Below are 16,151 nucleotides of genomic sequence, written 5' to 3'. Positions count from 1 at the left end.
CTTGTGTTACTTTGAGCTTGTTTATAAGGCTGACAGTAAAAGACCATATTTCAAAACCATAAGATATCACTGATAGCACACTGAGTGCACGACGATTGACCTCTTTCTCGAAAATGGAATTTCTCTTCTTGAAGGTACATACTTTTGGCACAGACCTACATTTAACCGAGCTCCTAGCAGATAATGGCATTGGAGTAGGTAGAAATTGCAAGTTTACTTAACACTAAATTAACGGTTATTTTATAGAACTAACTAAAATATGTTTACTGATTGTTCAAAATTCATTGGTGATTAATTTGCTCAAGACCAAAGCCAAATTATAACCCGCTGGTGTGTCCAGGTGACACTGACATTAAGAAAACAGAATAAACAGATGCTATCTATTCGTTTTGCGGTTTATTGATATATCAAAACATTTATGTAAAAGGGTTAAACGTGAATTAGGTTTTATCAAAATGTCTGTAATTGCGGTCCGAGGGTTTCCCCTTCCGGTAGAGTACACTAACAACTAACAAGTAGATAGTTTTTTCAAGTAACAAATTAGGTTACTAAAATATTTAATTTTGTTTCAGTTCACTTTATCTAATGTAGTAAAGACTCTAGCAAGAATAATTAGTGGACACTTTGAAGCCCTGAATTTTGAACAGGGAAAATTAAAGGGACAAAAATTTAAAACATGTTATTTGCGTCTCTCGGAGAAGTTGGACCCTGTTCGCGTTGTTGAGAGGATAAATAACAGCGGGAAAACTCTAAAGAGCTTTAGACTGTGTTCGTTTGTTCCAAAACGAGTGCCTGATGTAAGTAGTGTGAATTTTGTTTGAAAATAGTGTTTGTAAAATGTTAGTATACATGAAACTTGGGGTTCTAAGATCTTACCAACAGTTAAGTCACATAGTATATGTATTACTTATACTACATCCTATCTACTAAAGGATTAGGATCCTTACCTTAATAACTAATGTATTGATTGCACATATAGCCCTATGGCTTTCATGCCAAACCCGGTGTGTATCACTGGTTCAATTCCCACATAGTACAATTATTTTTCCATGTAGGCATGTCCTAAGTTTCGTTGGCTCTTGCATGTGATTGGACTGAGAGTGTTACCCCTCCAGCACAGGGACTAAATTCATTACAGCTTACTTTTCTTTTAAATAATAAGTTAATAAGTGCTTATTTTCAGCTTCCCCTGGCAACAAAACCAAAGAAGCTAACCCAGAAACTTGCTCGTGCGCTGAAAATACCAGATAATGATTCACCAGAAAGGGTAACCAACACTTCTCTATATATATTTTATTAAATTTCATTTACAATTGTGGTACATAATACTTAAGACTTAATACCGCAAGCCGAGATTTGCCATTCAACCTTTGGGTTAAATGGATTATAAATTATGGCATAATAGTAAACTGTTTTCAGCCCTTGTCAAGGTTTCAAGAAAATAAATATAAAATTCCTGAAGCAAGACAATTTTGTCTAGTAGATTGGAGTTTTGTAATCATACAAACACAAAAAAAATATACCTTAAGTTGCTTTGATATCTAGACTAGAAAACTATAGTTCAAATAAACTTGAACATGTCTACTATGCTGGTTTAATAATGGTTTAATTATTTGTAGGTTATGAAGTTAGCAAGTTCAGAGATATTGATTGAGTTGCAAATTAAATATCCAGGATTGTACCACTTGAGCAAGAAGAATGGGCACCAGCTGCTGACTGAGATATCTAAGGTAAGTGATACTTAAAACCAGCCTTTAGTGGTTTCTACACAACTAAAACAATACCGATTGAAGTAAATAACATATTTTATCCACATTCCCATTGGTTCTATGTTTTATATTGTGTTACTATGTTCAACAAGTGCAACTTAGCCTATAATTAATGAATCTTTTGATGTCTTCCTACAGAAAATAATGGACCGTCTCAAAGAGATAGAACAGCATCACTCCGAGGCGTTGGAGTCAGGGTTCCGCCTGACGCAGTGGTACCGGCGCATGCACCCGCACTTCGGCGACTTCCAGCTGGTATTGGGCACGCTGCACGCGCTGGAGGACGCGGCCTGCCAGATGCGGACACAGCTGCACGAGAAGGAACTGGCTGCTGTGCCGCCGCAACCATATGGTAAGACCATCAGTAGGGTGTTTGACTAAATCTTATGTTAGCAATTTGTTTAGTAACATTATCGTCATCATTTTTAATATCTGTAGTTTTCTAGTAGTAGTAGTAGTAATAGGTTTCCAAAAAATATTGAATACGTAATTGTACGTAATACGTAAAAGTTTTTACGGCTTTTTAAAAGAGGGCAACCGCCGTTTAAACGCAGCACCAAAATCACGCCGCCCCTACGTCACATGAGGTGATCACATAATTAAAAAGAAGATTAAGAGCACATAAGATGATAAAATCTAGTTTGGGCTAGTAACATTACTTGCTGATAAAAAGCGTATGTACTGGCAAGTGACGTCACACGAGATTTTTGTAAATCTGTGCAACAAACTCTTTTATAATATTCTATTACTGTAGGAGAGATGTCCTAGTGGTGTGACCATTGGTTTGCGAAGTCAGTAGTCGTAGGTTCAAAACGCTTATTTTAATAAAAATGACGCTTTTAGGAGATATTTTTTAGAAAATCGTGTATTTTACTATGTTTTGTTTGTTTCTAGTATTCGACAACCTACCATACTCAGAAGTACAGAAAGCTTGTGCCAAGTATTCAGACAGGATTATTAAGAAGGTAAGAGTAAGAAGTTGTTCTTTCTATTAGAGGTGACTATCTTGTTTGAATAAGTAGCGCAAAGTTATAGGTATTATAACATAAAAACCTCGTGTTTGATTGAAAACCTCAGATTTTTTTTGTATTTTACAACTTATGAACACAACGAACAGTGAATAACGAAACATTAAAGAAAAAAAAAATAGTTAAAAACGTAGTAAAAACATAAAAGAAAAAAATTACCACTAATATTTCTCTAATAGTTTAGTGGCGAACTAGAAGCCTTCGCTCAAACTGTTTGCTTAAATCTGTTACAATATTTTCTCTTTCAGATTACAGAGCACATAAAGAATTTAAAGTCAGACGTGTCCGAGAACGACACAGAAGATGAATTAGTGAGGAAAAAGGTCAGAGAAGAACTCAAGAAGATGGCTCCATTTATGCCACAGGTAATTAATGTACTTAAGATTACAATTTATAGAATGGCTAACGTCGGTTTTGGCTACTGGAGAAAGAATTTCGAAAATCATATTGCGTATGGAGATTTTTATCGTAAATGAAATCTATGATTGACTTCTATTACCGAAAACCGTATCGGTTGTGTTGCATAAGGTTACACATTTAAGGTTTTACTCGTTTCGTAAACTGAAGACTTTTTTAAGTGTGCTGCAGATGTGTAGTTGCAATTTGCTCTGGCTCTAAAATAAATTTGTTGCTATCTGGATAAGACCGAATGTTATATGTTAGAAGATTAAAATGGACCAAACTAATGAATAGACGGACTCCTTAATGTTAAGCTATTTACTATTACAATATGCAGAGACGAGGATGGCGGGAAGTTTGACTTGAAGATAAAGATTGGAAAATATTAGTCCAATAGTAAACTCGGCTTTCGGCTAAAGTAAAGGTCACCACGCTAAACTAACCTCGCACAATGTGTCGCTTATCCTGTCCCCGCGATTCATGAATGCTTGTTCTGAGTCTGGGTGTCTTGAATGTTTGTGAAACCTCCGCAACAAAAAGACTTCCTTAATGCGGGAATCGTTATAGAAAAAAAATTCAAAGCAGAGACGAGACGACCATTTACGTGCAAAAACTAATAGAGGTGGTGATATTGACATGCGTCATTGTTTGAGACTTTTAGTTGTTGGCTATCGGTCACTTTATATGTCGTGTATACGAAGGCTTAGCATTACCATGTAGAAGTACCCTTACCCAATGGGTAAGGGTAAATAGTTAAATTCGGTGTCATCGATATTGATTTCCCATATTAATTGTTGTCAAATTAGAATAATCTGTAAGTAAATACAACATTAATGTTATAATAATTAAGTTTATGTCTCATTTGCAATTTAACATCGACATTCAAAAGTTAATACGATAATAATAAGACACAACCAGTTTATTGACGTACGTCGGCTCCTTTAATGTTTGGAAATTATCTGAAATGTAACAGTTTTGAAGGACGGTAAAAGTTGCTATCGACCAGTGAGTTTTGACCTACATGTTCAATTCAGAGGGTAACTTTAGGTGTTTTGCAAAAATCTCCGGTCGATTTTTTAACAATATTTAAGTAAAAATTCTCTTATCAGTATTAGTTTCATAATGAATTATTTAATAAAAGTTTACTCACGCGAATTTATCGGAGTAGAACCACTAATTTTGGATCCAACCGAAAATCAGTTTGATTCGCGATACCCCCGCCGCTTCAGGTAAGGACTCCGGTAGGTCCCAAACTAGTTGGGCTATCCCAATTAACACGCGTAAGTAAATACGCAGTTGTAAAATAAATAATTATGAATCTTCACGAAAGTTATTAAAATAAGCCTTAGTTCTGTAATTAGGGGTAAATCGTAAAAGAAACACTAATTTTTCACCAAAATATCGACTTAAATTTGTTTAGACAAGGTTGTAACAAATTGCAAGCAATAGTTATATACAATGCGTATTTAAAAAATGACTTCAAAAATAAATTTGTTTGTGGCAGAAAATAAAAACATTTTGGTAACCTATTTTTGTTGAATCTTAAACCAACTTAACAAACAAAACTAATTTCTATTCATAGCCTTATCGATTCAAACTACATCATGAGATAAACACTAAACAACAATTGGACAGTGTATGTACCAAGCACCTGATATACAGAGCACCTTGACGATCTGAAGGTGACTTTCTCTGGCAAACCGGAATTCATTCACGGATTATTTAAAACAATGACTGATATACTTGAGATTAAAAGCCCATACAATTGGGATGTATGTTGAAGTTCCTAATACATTTGTATGCAAAAGTAGAGAGGCATGATGTAGCGATGATTGAGGTAAAATGTTTGTTCTGGCATGAGAAGGTTTTTAAGTTTCCGTAATATTTAGCCTATTTGTAAGGAATCTTCAGTGTCACGATTCCGATTCGCTCTTGGGACGATTTTTTCCATAAAGTTATTTTACTCAACTGTAATCCAGACAGCATTTTAAGATAAGACTATCATTATTAGGAAAATTAAAATGTAATGTATAAAGATGGTAGAAAAAAAGATATAATTAATCGAAATGAAGTATAATTTCTATACATTTGAGCGTTTCCGATTAAGGCTAGACTAACGATTGTGAAAACGTCTTTTACTTAGAGGTGTAAGCATTTTATTTAAAGAAGAAACTTTTCAAACGAGCTCTATATATATAGCTTATCTACTGATGATAGTTATTTACTATACTTAAAAACATACTGCACAATTCTATAGTATTACTTTTGGTAAAATAAATTGGCGCCCATCAGTCGTACGCGCATCTGCTTTCACTTCTCGTCACGTCATTCAAGGCGTCAATTTGTCAGTTGCTGTGTTTTGATCTCTATTACGGTATGTGCGAACAAGATTCCAAGCTAATTAGATAATCACACATGATAAAAATGTAAGCAACTTTCATTATATTCACTCAGCTATAAAGTTGGAAGGATACTCAAATAATGCTGAGCAAAAACTGGTTGTAAAAAATACATCTATAATTATATAACCCCTTCTGACGCAGTTTCTACATCCTAGCGTTTTCCCAACCATGTTGGGGTTGGCTTCCGGTCTAACCAGGTGCGCTAAGCACTAGTGTTTTACAAGATGTTACTGTCTATTTGTCCTCCTGCACAGAGTGCCTAAACAGAGTCCAGCAACCCTATATCCCTTGGGCTGGTTGTCAGACCTTCTAGCTTCTAAATACCCGAATGGCTGTTAAAGATGTATAAAACTTGCCAGGGCCAGGGACCGACAGCGTAGCTTAACCTGTGTGTTGTAGCTTAGCCACGAGCTCGTCACGCACTTGCCACTCTATGCAGTCTGGTAATTGAAATAAAACCATTAACACTATAAGGTGCAAACGTATAATTAAAAATTTACATTGCTCCATTACACATGATAAAATAAAATACGGGTTTTCTAACACCAAAACACAATAAATATTAATGTGCAAAATAAGTTACACGTTGTTATTATCCATAAAGGCTTTGACTTGCTCTTGATACATGCGGTGTTTCTCCTCTAAGGACCTCAAAGCGCTCGATGGTCTGGCTCCTCCCAGGTTCACCATTAAACTGATCTGTACTGGAGGAATGCTTGCATCCGCTTCAGTATTAATACCCTTATTTTTAGAACTAGATTTAGTCCTGACCTTAGTTCGGGCCTCGCTCCGCAACTTGTGTACATCAGGTTTAACTTCTATTTTTTTTGTTTCCGTTTTCTGAACACTTGCATCGTTTTTTTTCGTGGCTGGCTGCTGTTGCTTCTGCCTCTCCTTTTCAGCGTTCCGTTCTCGAATTCTTTGAACATCGGCGGATTTCGATTTCAAGTATGGTGTTTTCAGAATTTTAGAGGACTTGTCATTTATGGATTTATTTACTAAGTACGACGCACTGACTTCCTCGTGCCGCTCTTTACTAGAACCCTCTTTAGCCGTAGCAGTTCTCTTCACTGACACATCTTTCTCAACCTTCTTCTCGGTTTCAGTTTGATAAGTCTTTTTGTAAATCCGAAGACGATTTTCCATTCTTACTTTTTCTGAATACCTTTGTAGACTTCTAGCCCTTTCCAGTCTCGGTTTAATCTTCTCTATATCGGGCCCCAGGCCTCCCAGCTTCACATTCTGTATAGGTTCCACTGTAGCCCGTCTTAGTCGTCGCGGGTTGGAAATCTCGGACACACTCCTCAGATTATCAGGATGATCATCACAAACGTCATCAGGTTTACTATGCATTTCTTCAGCAAAATGTAAATCGTCTTCTTGATCGTCATAAGAGTTATCCAGATAGCTTTGCAAATCTCGATTTAAAAGTTTCTCATAATACAACTCATTATAAGGTTCTGTATTATAAAACCCCGGTACTGGATTATTAGCATCATCGCCAATACTTTCTCTTTCAGTATCACCGAATTCTGGTGAAAGAGAGCGAATTTCATTATTATCCTTCCTCCTATCTCCTTGGTTAGGAGTGAACTGCTTACGGAACATCTCCAAGTATGTGGGGCGTTTAATTTTATCTCTATCTTTATTGACGAGGTAGCTGTTAGTTTGCGACATTTCTTTATTAAGCTTCTCCTTCAATCTAAGGTATTTGTTACCTGTATTGTTTTGTTTTCTTTTCTGATCTTTCGGCACCTTTATGAGCACGTCTTTTTCGTAAAATGGAACAAGTATGGTATCAACCTTTTCTTCGGAAACTCTGGTTTTAATGGACGGTTTACGTTTAAAAGTTTCCAAGCTATCTAAGGATATGTTGCTATCAGTACTTGAGTTTTTATCCATTGTTCTAAACGTAAATTTAAGTCTTTTTCTTTTGCTCATAAATAGATACGACGACTTGTCCATTACGTCAGATTGACAGTGACTCAAGTATGGATATAAAATACAGCCAGGAGGAACGAATGTTATCCAGTCTCTTTGAACAGTAAGTAGTATTTATGTATGTGAAAAAAATGTCCATTGTTATCTGTAAAGAGATGTTCGCAGTAAATAGTGGGATTGTCAGAAGTCCCGACGTGTCGTACTCGTAGTGGGCCTGGCTGGCATCGAGCCAGATTGGAATAATGCGCAAATTGCTTTACGCCCTAGTCGGCAAGTTGGGTGGCGGCATGCACGCGTCGCTCTGCAGTAGCGACGCCTGTCCGTTGCCTCGCTCACCCTGTCAACACCATTTCTGCTTCATTTCTTTATATACGTGTTCTAGAACCTCTGAAAATAAATCAATTAAAGATTTCTTCGAAATAAGATGTGACAGTAATCTTGAAATATTTGGCCTTAAGCTGAGATATGTAACGGAAAGCTTTACTCGCAATAACTGAGTTTAAGCCGCCTCTTTGATATTTTGCCAAACGTTTCGGTCATTTACAGGACAGACCTTTTTAGTCTAGCAATCAATTAGGTTTATTGATATTATAAATATTTTTGCCGATATCAGGGGCATTGATGTAAATTATACAAACTATAAGTTACACAACGATAATTTTGTGCAATACAATTGTGTAGCGAACTGAAGAAAACGTATAGTTTTGACTTCAATTTGAGTGTAAATTCCATCAATAAACAGTTTTTTTCTCTGAAAAAAAAAAAAACTCCGACCAAAATATTTGAATCACTTGGATTTTCAAGTCGGTTGCACAAAGCCACCCAGGCTCGAAACAAGCATTTCTGGAATTCAAAAGTTCTTGTCCTAGACGGGGATAGAACTTGCAATTGTACTGTCAGATTAGTAGCTGTCGTCATTTTTTTTAACTACTCGTCGTAGCTACTTATGATAACAAGGATTTAGCAAGGAAAGAGGAAGCATCCAATCGTAATTCTGTAAGAATAGAAAATTGTTATGCAACTTTCACTTCTAGCATGTAAAGAACATCTAAAGAACGAAATATCAATATTTATATTGAGTCATTAAATTCTAAAGAACTAAATATTATTTTTCTTCATATTTAAACAAACCTCAACTGAGAAGCTATGATAATATATACAACTCAGTAGCAAGCAGATTTCTGAGGGCCTACCTAATATATATAACTTACCAGAACCTATTTCATGTGTTCACGGTCCGATGCTCGGCAAATGCAATGAATGTTTCTTGCAAAAGGTTATTATCCTATCATGTTATGAAATTGACAATTTTCTAAGTGTCGAGGGCTGTAAGAGTAATTAAGTCTAGAATAGTAGAGACTTCTATTGTAAAAGGAAACTAAATGGCAATTGAATTAAATTTTAATCTCTTATGCATTTTGCCAACACAATAATTTAAGTATGTTTTTAGAAATTCCTATTATTCTTTTGGAAAAAATGCTTAGAATAATACGAATAGTGCCAATTTAATCAAATTTCCATCAATTCATCGGCCATTGTAGATGACAGAATTGCGGACCAGAAAAATCTTAGGCAGGAGAACATTAAAAACATATCTGTATTTGATATATCACTAGCCTGTGTTAATACAGCTATTATTGACGACTGTGTAAAGTCATGTCCAATAACGATTTACTTTTATCTTAATTACACAGAAGCTGTAGGTGAACCTTAATAAAAAAATAAATGAAACTAAAATTCGAAAGAGGAAACAAAATAAAATACTGTTCTCATTATCCACGCTTTGTAATTTATCCGGTAAGACAGATGTTTAATGGATCGCTTTAAACAATACCAAAACCAAAATCGAAAGTTGTTTCTATGCTTGTTAACTATTTTAATTTGCTTCGTCATTATAATTATGCACAGAATTTGTTATTCAATCGGTAGGCCTGAAAGGCACTTTAAAATAAAGATGGTATCTCCGTTACTGAATTACAGCTAAGTATCCAAAGCCTTTTAAGATTATATTTGGTGAAAAATATTGAACAATACTTCCGTATTGCATAAGTGATAAAAAAAGAAGTGAATATTTTCAGGTTTTTTTTTTATAGTCTGTCTGTTTGTTGGTATGCAAGTTTCTTTCTATTAGGTTCAATAAAAGTCTTTATGTCTACACCTATTTCTTTTGTATTTCTTTCTTTCACTATGAATTATCTTGCCGGTCCGTTTCCATAACAAGTTCATTTTTGAACCTCGTAACTTTAGTCATGAATACAGCGTACTATTGAGGCCAAATCAAAATCAAAAGTCATTTATGTAAATTAGGGTACTAAGTAGCACTTTTTGAAGGTCAGATTACATTGGACAGTACCCAGTTTCGCCCACCCTTCACCGGGTGGTAACAGGGCAAGGTTGTTAGTATTTAGAACTTATTTGTATAACTGATTGACTTAAGACAACCCTATTCATTCACATTTCAATTTTTAATTACCATACTCAGCACGTTTTTATTGTTGAACATGTCTGACATGCTGACAAACAGTTTTGTAGTCGTTTTGTACCGATGATACGAAATGTGTAATGTAATCACAGCTGTATTAGGGCCCATTTAAACGATGCGAGGAATACCGTCGAGTTTCAAACGTGATGTATGATCGCCAGCAATGTATTACAGCTTGCACTATATTTCTCGTATCATCTAAATGGGCCTTTAGTACCTATACAATACCTTATTTAGCCCACTGTATCCCACGAACCCGATCCTTTATAAAAACGTGAACGGGGATACAGGGGGTCTTCCGCTAAAAGCAACGGACGTTACGCGGCGGTTAGGTTTAGTCAGTAATAGTCTGACACCATGCGTTCCTTCCCTCGAAGGAACGGGTACCTTTTTAACACTTTCCATTATATCTAACCCATAAATTTATTCTCAAGCAAACATATTTGAAATCATCTTTTAGAATTATTCCCAAAATGCTCTATTTCATTAGTCGTTTCAAGTTGACCTTTTCAATTACCTTTCCATTGACTCCTGGGGGGGTTTTGTTAAACCTTCAAACTTACCTTGTTCATATTTGCTTAGCAACGTCTAATATTATTATAAAATGAATGTTGGTTTAGGCGTAAATGTCACTGATTTTGTACTAGTTGGATACCTTGTTACGCTGTTTTAGTTTTGAATTTAATACAGTCACTAGTTGTGTTAGTTTAGTTTTCATATAAATGATTCATTAGTGGTTACTTTGAGAGTGGGCTGGATTTAGATAATGATTTTGTGGTTTTGATTATAATTGATTGTTGAAAGATGTATTATCTATACTTCTATACTCTATACTAATATATAAAGCTGAAGAGTTTGTTTGTTTGTTCGCGCTAATCTCAGGAACTACTGGTCCAAATTGAAATATTCTTTTTGTGTTGAATAGGCCATTTATCGAGGAAGGCTTTAGGCTATAAACCATCACGCTGCGACTAATAGGAGCGAAGACATAATGGAAAATGTGAAAAAACAGGGCAGGTATAAATCATAACTTATATCTTCTACCCACGGGGACGAAGTCGCGGGCAACAGCTAGTTAGTTTGTATAATGATTGAGGTCCACGGGCTGTTGATGACGTTGTGGTGTAGATGTTACTTAAAGAGATTCGGAAAATAACGTTGTTTTTAGGCTTTCGTAAGCTAAAGATAAAAACGATGCAATTTTATTAAAATTTTCATGTTTGTTTTGGTCATCTATGACTAGGTTATAGGCTGTGTTGAACGTTTAAATTCTCGCATTGATGTATTTCTGTTTTCGCTTTAACATTAAAGGCAAAAAATAAATTACTTTAAAAATAAATTTAGGTTGTGGTTTTTTCTAAGGATTTTTTTTATCGACATGTAGGTAAAGGCCACCCTCTTCATACCTAGCTCCAACAATAAAACATTTTTGCCCCATCACAAGGACCCCTTTCGAAAAGCCGTATAACACGTGCGTGTTGTGCGTTTTGGCATAACATCATATATTATACGTATATTGTATACAAAACATATACAATTGCCACATAAACAGCATCCACGCGAAGCAAAAGCCTGTCACTAACAAATACATTCAAAAACTTTTAAACTCCGATATCTAAGTAGCAAAATGTCGAACACTTATAACTTTTTAGATCAAACTATTGAACTTGGCTCAATCTGGTGAATGTTACGTCTTGAATGCCTCATGTGACCTTCGTGGAAGGTCGGTACAATGACAGACTGAATCGAAATTCTTAAATATTGAGCACATCTGTGGAATTAATTTTAACGATAGATTCGCTAAACTCTCTATAAAGTTTGATGATTCTTTAAATATATTTTATAATTTGTTTTGTCTTTAATTTAGTTTGAAATGAATTCCTTTTTGAAATATTGTAAAACGTTAAGTATTAAAGAAAAAGAAAAAACAAAGCTTTAATGTGAAGACATTTTTGTAATTAATTTGTTCTTTTTTCGTTTATTTTATTCATGCTTCATTTATATGTAGATTATAATTATTATATTATTCTACATTTATTCATCGCCTCCAGATGAGCTTTCATATGGTATTGCCTCGATAGGCAGAAGGTGGGCAACATCAATGTGAGCGTTGGAGAGGGTGGAAACACGCACAAACCCAGAGCGGGTGGTCTTCAGGTCTTCTTCGGGAAACGCTGACTTCAACGGCAGCACAGCGTAGGGAATATGTCGGACATTCACCGTCTAAATCCGGCTTCATCTTCTTCTACTGCTTAAGACACGGGATCGCTGGCGTATGCTCTGCGCGACTCTGACTGTCTCTAATCCTTTGAACTCCTTGGATAGGTGTTAAGCAATACAAATTCAAAAATCACGTGCATGTAACAAAATATACGTGGGAAATACTTATTATATAGCTTTACTATGCAAGTCGGTAAAGCTATATAATAAGTATTTCCCACGTATATTTTGTTACATGCACGTGATTTTTGAATTTGTATTGCTTGATATATCTTTCTATATTGTATCACTACAGACTATTATCAACACATTCCTCAGCAACAAACTAACACAAACATATATTCAAAACACACACACATCCACACTTTCTTATCGAACAAGCAACCTTACACTAACATTCATCATCGTATTAACAATCAATATTATAAAAATACAACTGTTCGTGGAGATTATCTTATTTTATTCCATATTGCATAACAAATATTGGGGTTTTATTTATTTTATAAATGGCTAATCTAGTTGAAAATATAAGCAATGACTTAGATGAAATTGAAATCGCGAAGGCTTATTTATGTATTCCAGAAGACTGTAATAAATATGTTACCGGTTTGAACGGATCTATTACTATACTTCATATAAATATTCGCAGCATTAAAAGAAATTTTGACGAATTATTAACATTATTACCATTGATCAAAGTCAGTTGTGACGTCCTTATACTAACGGAATGTTGGCTGAGTAAAATAGTAAACTTACCCATACTAGATGGGTACAGTTCCTATTATTCGAAACAAACAAGTAATCAAAATGACGGCATAGTTATTTACATAAAAAATCAGATAAAGTACACTATTAATGAACCAGAATTTAAAAATGGGAATTGTCTCACTTGTGAAATAAATAATAAATTAGCAATAATTTCACTTTATCGATCTCCGTCATACAAAACAAAAGAAGGATTTGAAAATTTTCTAAGTAGTTTGGATAACATATTAACCTCATTTAGTAAATACACAAATATATGTCTTATAGGTGATGTCAATATTGATATAAAACCTTCTAATATAAGAGTAGATGAACGCTCAAGCAATTATTTAACCCTTAACGCTACCCATGGCTTACTACCAGCACATTATTTACCAACCAGAATAAATTCCTGTATTGACCACGTTATCTTAAAAACGAACAAAACCACAACTGTACTGGTTCTAGAATCCCACATTACTGATCATCTCCCGTTGCTTGTAGAAATAGAGGACACAAAACCTCTAAAACAGACAGTCCCGCTATTCAAAATTCCTAAAATAGACTACGCTAATGTTAAAACAGACATAGAATCTCTAGATTTTTCTCGAATCATAAATACAGACGACCCTAACCTGGCCTCTATCACCTTGATAAACACAATAAAAACGGTTCTTAACACACACACTAAAATGATTAATGTCCCTAAAAAAGAGCGAAACATAAAACCATGGATTACACCCGGTCTACTAAGGTGTATTCGACACCGCGATAGACTTCACAAAAAAGCTCGAAAATCACCAGATAACCAAACTGTCCAAATTACTTACAAACGATACCGTAATTACTGCAATAGCCTTCTAAGGAAACTAAAAACATTATATGAGAAATCTGAGTTGGAAAAAGCCAAACACAACCCTAAAACATTATGGAATAAAATAAAAGACATCACCAATACCAAAAAGATAAGTTCACCGCCTACCGAACTATTGAATACCAAATCTAACCCTCATTTAGCAATTAACAGCATATGTCACTTCTTTGCCACGATTGGGGCTGATCTAGCTTCTAATATCCCTACTACCTCACACCCGTTTACCATCTCAAATACTTTCACCAACTCCTTTGTAATTCTTGATGTAGATGACTCCGAGGTGGAATCCACTATCATGAACTTAAGACAGGATAGTGCCACTGGCTGGGATGGAATATCATCCACCCTGTTGAAAATTTGTCGGAATGCTCTTGTACCAATAATTACACATATTATCAACATCTCCATAGCAAAAGGAATATTCCCAGAACCTTTTAAGAAGGCTTTAGTTTATCCCATACACAAGAGCGGGACCAGAGACTGTGTCAACAATTATAGACCCATTTCAGTCCTCTCGGCAATATCTAAAGTCATGGAAAAGTTAATAAATAGCCAATTAGTAAATTACCTTAACAAATTCAATATTATAGCAACAAACCAATATGGATTCAAAAAAGGAGTTTCTTGTGAAGACGCAGTTATTGACCTAACTCAGTTTGTTGCTACCAAACTCGACGAACAACAAAAATGCGCTTGTATCTTCCTAGATTTAACGAAAGCGTTTGACACAGTCTCTGTTCCCACCCTTCTCCTTAAATTGGAGTCTATAGGAATTCGTGGCAAACCACTGGAACTTTTTAAAAGTTATCTTCAGAATAGAAAACTAGCTGTGAAGATCAATACACACATAAGTGATGAGGAAACTGTTACATACGGAGTTCCGCAAGGCAGCGTGATTGGACCTACATTGTTTCAGATTTATATAAATGACCTTTGCACGCTGCCCCTACATAAATCGAGAATCTTCACTTACGCTGACGATACTGCGATCGTGGTCTACGGTAACACTTGGAGCGAAGTGAAGACCAATGCGGAACAATCTTTAAAAACAGTAGTGAAATGGTTGCAACTTAACCTATTAACCCTTAACTTGACTAAAACTAATTATATCCCATTCTCCTTGAGCTCCAGAACAAAGCCACCAACCGCATTTAAGATTACGGCACACACATGTCCCGATCCCAGTTCGTGTTCTTGCGTGTCTCTTACCCGTGTCACCCACACAAAGTACCTGGGTGTAGTGATTGATGACGGACTGAAATGGTACAATCAAATAGACAATACTATCTCGAAAGCTAGGAAACTTATTTATATTTTTAAAACTCTTAGATATTGTGCTGATACTAAAATTCTAAAAATGGTTTATCTATCACTATGTCAGTCCGTTATCACTTATTGCATCCCGGTGTGGGGAGGGGCCGCCAAGACTAAGTTTATTGAGTTGGAACGAGCACAAAGAGCTGTGCTTAAAGTAATGCTTGGTAGACCGTACAGATTTCCCACCTCACAGTTATATGTTGACTGTAAATTACTCACAGTGAGACAGCTCTTTGTGCTTCGAACCATTCTCAGAAAACATAGACAAATTCCCCACCAACATCAAGCGGACGCAAAGGGAAAGTTATGTGTCCAGTAATAAGCCACAGAACCGCATTCGCTGGACGCCAGTTTTACACTATCAGTTCTTTTATATATAAACGAATTTGCAAAATTCTCCAAATAAATGACCTTAATTATCATGAGGTGAAGATTAAAGTACAAGATTGGCTACAAGAACTGAACTACGCCCAAACAGAGGAATTGATTCACCGTCCTCAGTAGGTGGACATACTTACCGTACTGTTGCTTTTCGATTTGTTTAGCTACACAATTACAACAATAAAGCACCTTTCTCTTGACCAAGATTATCACGTCCGCGCATTACACTTACAGACACGCTCACACACTCACACACACACATTCACACACCCCACATACATTTACTCACTTACTTTCATACATACCATCCCCACATAAACAATTTCTAATTTCTTTTATTTTTAAAATTTAATAGCTTTTTCTCTTTCATGTTTTAAAATTTAAAATTTAAATTCTAGTATTGAAACCTGTTGATCGTAGACTATTAATTGCATATTATAAGAACACACTATAAGGAAGGTTTTTGGTATCTTAGCGACAGCAGAACACTGACTCCTAAGTCACAGGATTACCTAGTTTAGGAGTCAGGGTTTACTCTCATTTGTTTACTTTGATTAACTATTTAGATTAATTATTTACTTCTAAGAAATGTAA

General features: G+C 35.5%; 2 protein-coding genes across 2 annotated transcripts; one reads left to right on the top strand and one right to left on the bottom strand.

Moving 5' to 3' along the window:
- Positions 1–347: 347 nt before the first annotated feature.
- Positions 348–3,273, top strand: LOC113505053. The gene is made up of 7 exons (XM_026887560.1): positions 348–491; positions 573–797; positions 1,184–1,267; positions 1,620–1,730; positions 1,908–2,121; positions 2,664–2,734; positions 3,046–3,273. The coding sequence occupies exons 1-7, from the start codon at positions 456–458 to the stop codon at positions 3,271–3,273; spliced, it is 969 nt and encodes a 322-aa protein (XP_026743361.1). The 5' UTR covers positions 348–455.
- A 2,818-nt stretch (positions 3,274–6,091) lies between these two features.
- LOC113505149 lies at positions 6,092–7,603 on the bottom strand. The gene has a single exon (XM_026887711.1). The coding sequence runs from the start codon at positions 7,561–7,563 to the stop codon at positions 6,178–6,180; it is 1,386 nt and encodes a 461-aa protein (XP_026743512.1). The 5' UTR covers positions 7,564–7,603; the 3' UTR covers positions 6,092–6,177.
- Positions 7,604–16,151: the final 8,548 nt, after the last annotated feature.

The sequence above is a fragment of the Trichoplusia ni genome, chromosome 24 (assembly GCF_003590095.1).
Source record: "Trichoplusia ni isolate ovarian cell line Hi5 chromosome 24, tn1, whole genome shotgun sequence".
Lineage (NCBI taxonomy): Eukaryota > Metazoa > Arthropoda > Insecta > Lepidoptera > Noctuidae > Trichoplusia > Trichoplusia ni.
The sequence above is the reverse complement of the archived record's forward strand: the minus strand, read 5'-3'. Positions and strand labels throughout refer to the sequence as shown.

Excerpts from the sequence above, each read along its gene's own strand:
- LOC113505053 (XM_026887560.1), top strand. The coding sequence starts at position 456 with ATGTCTGTAATTGCGGTCCGAGGGTTTCCCCTTCCG. Across the intron at positions 1,268-1,619 it reads ATAATGATTCACCAGAAAGG|GTTATGAAGTTAGCAAGTTC; the intron begins GTAACCAACACT and ends AATTATTTGTAG. Across the intron at positions 2,735-3,045 it reads CAGACAGGATTATTAAGAAG|ATTACAGAGCACATAAAGAA; the intron begins GTAAGAGTAAGA and ends TTTCTCTTTCAG.
- LOC113505149 (XM_026887711.1), bottom strand. The coding sequence starts at position 7,563 with ATGGACAAGTCGTCGTATCTATTTATGAGCAAAAGAAAAAGACTTAAA.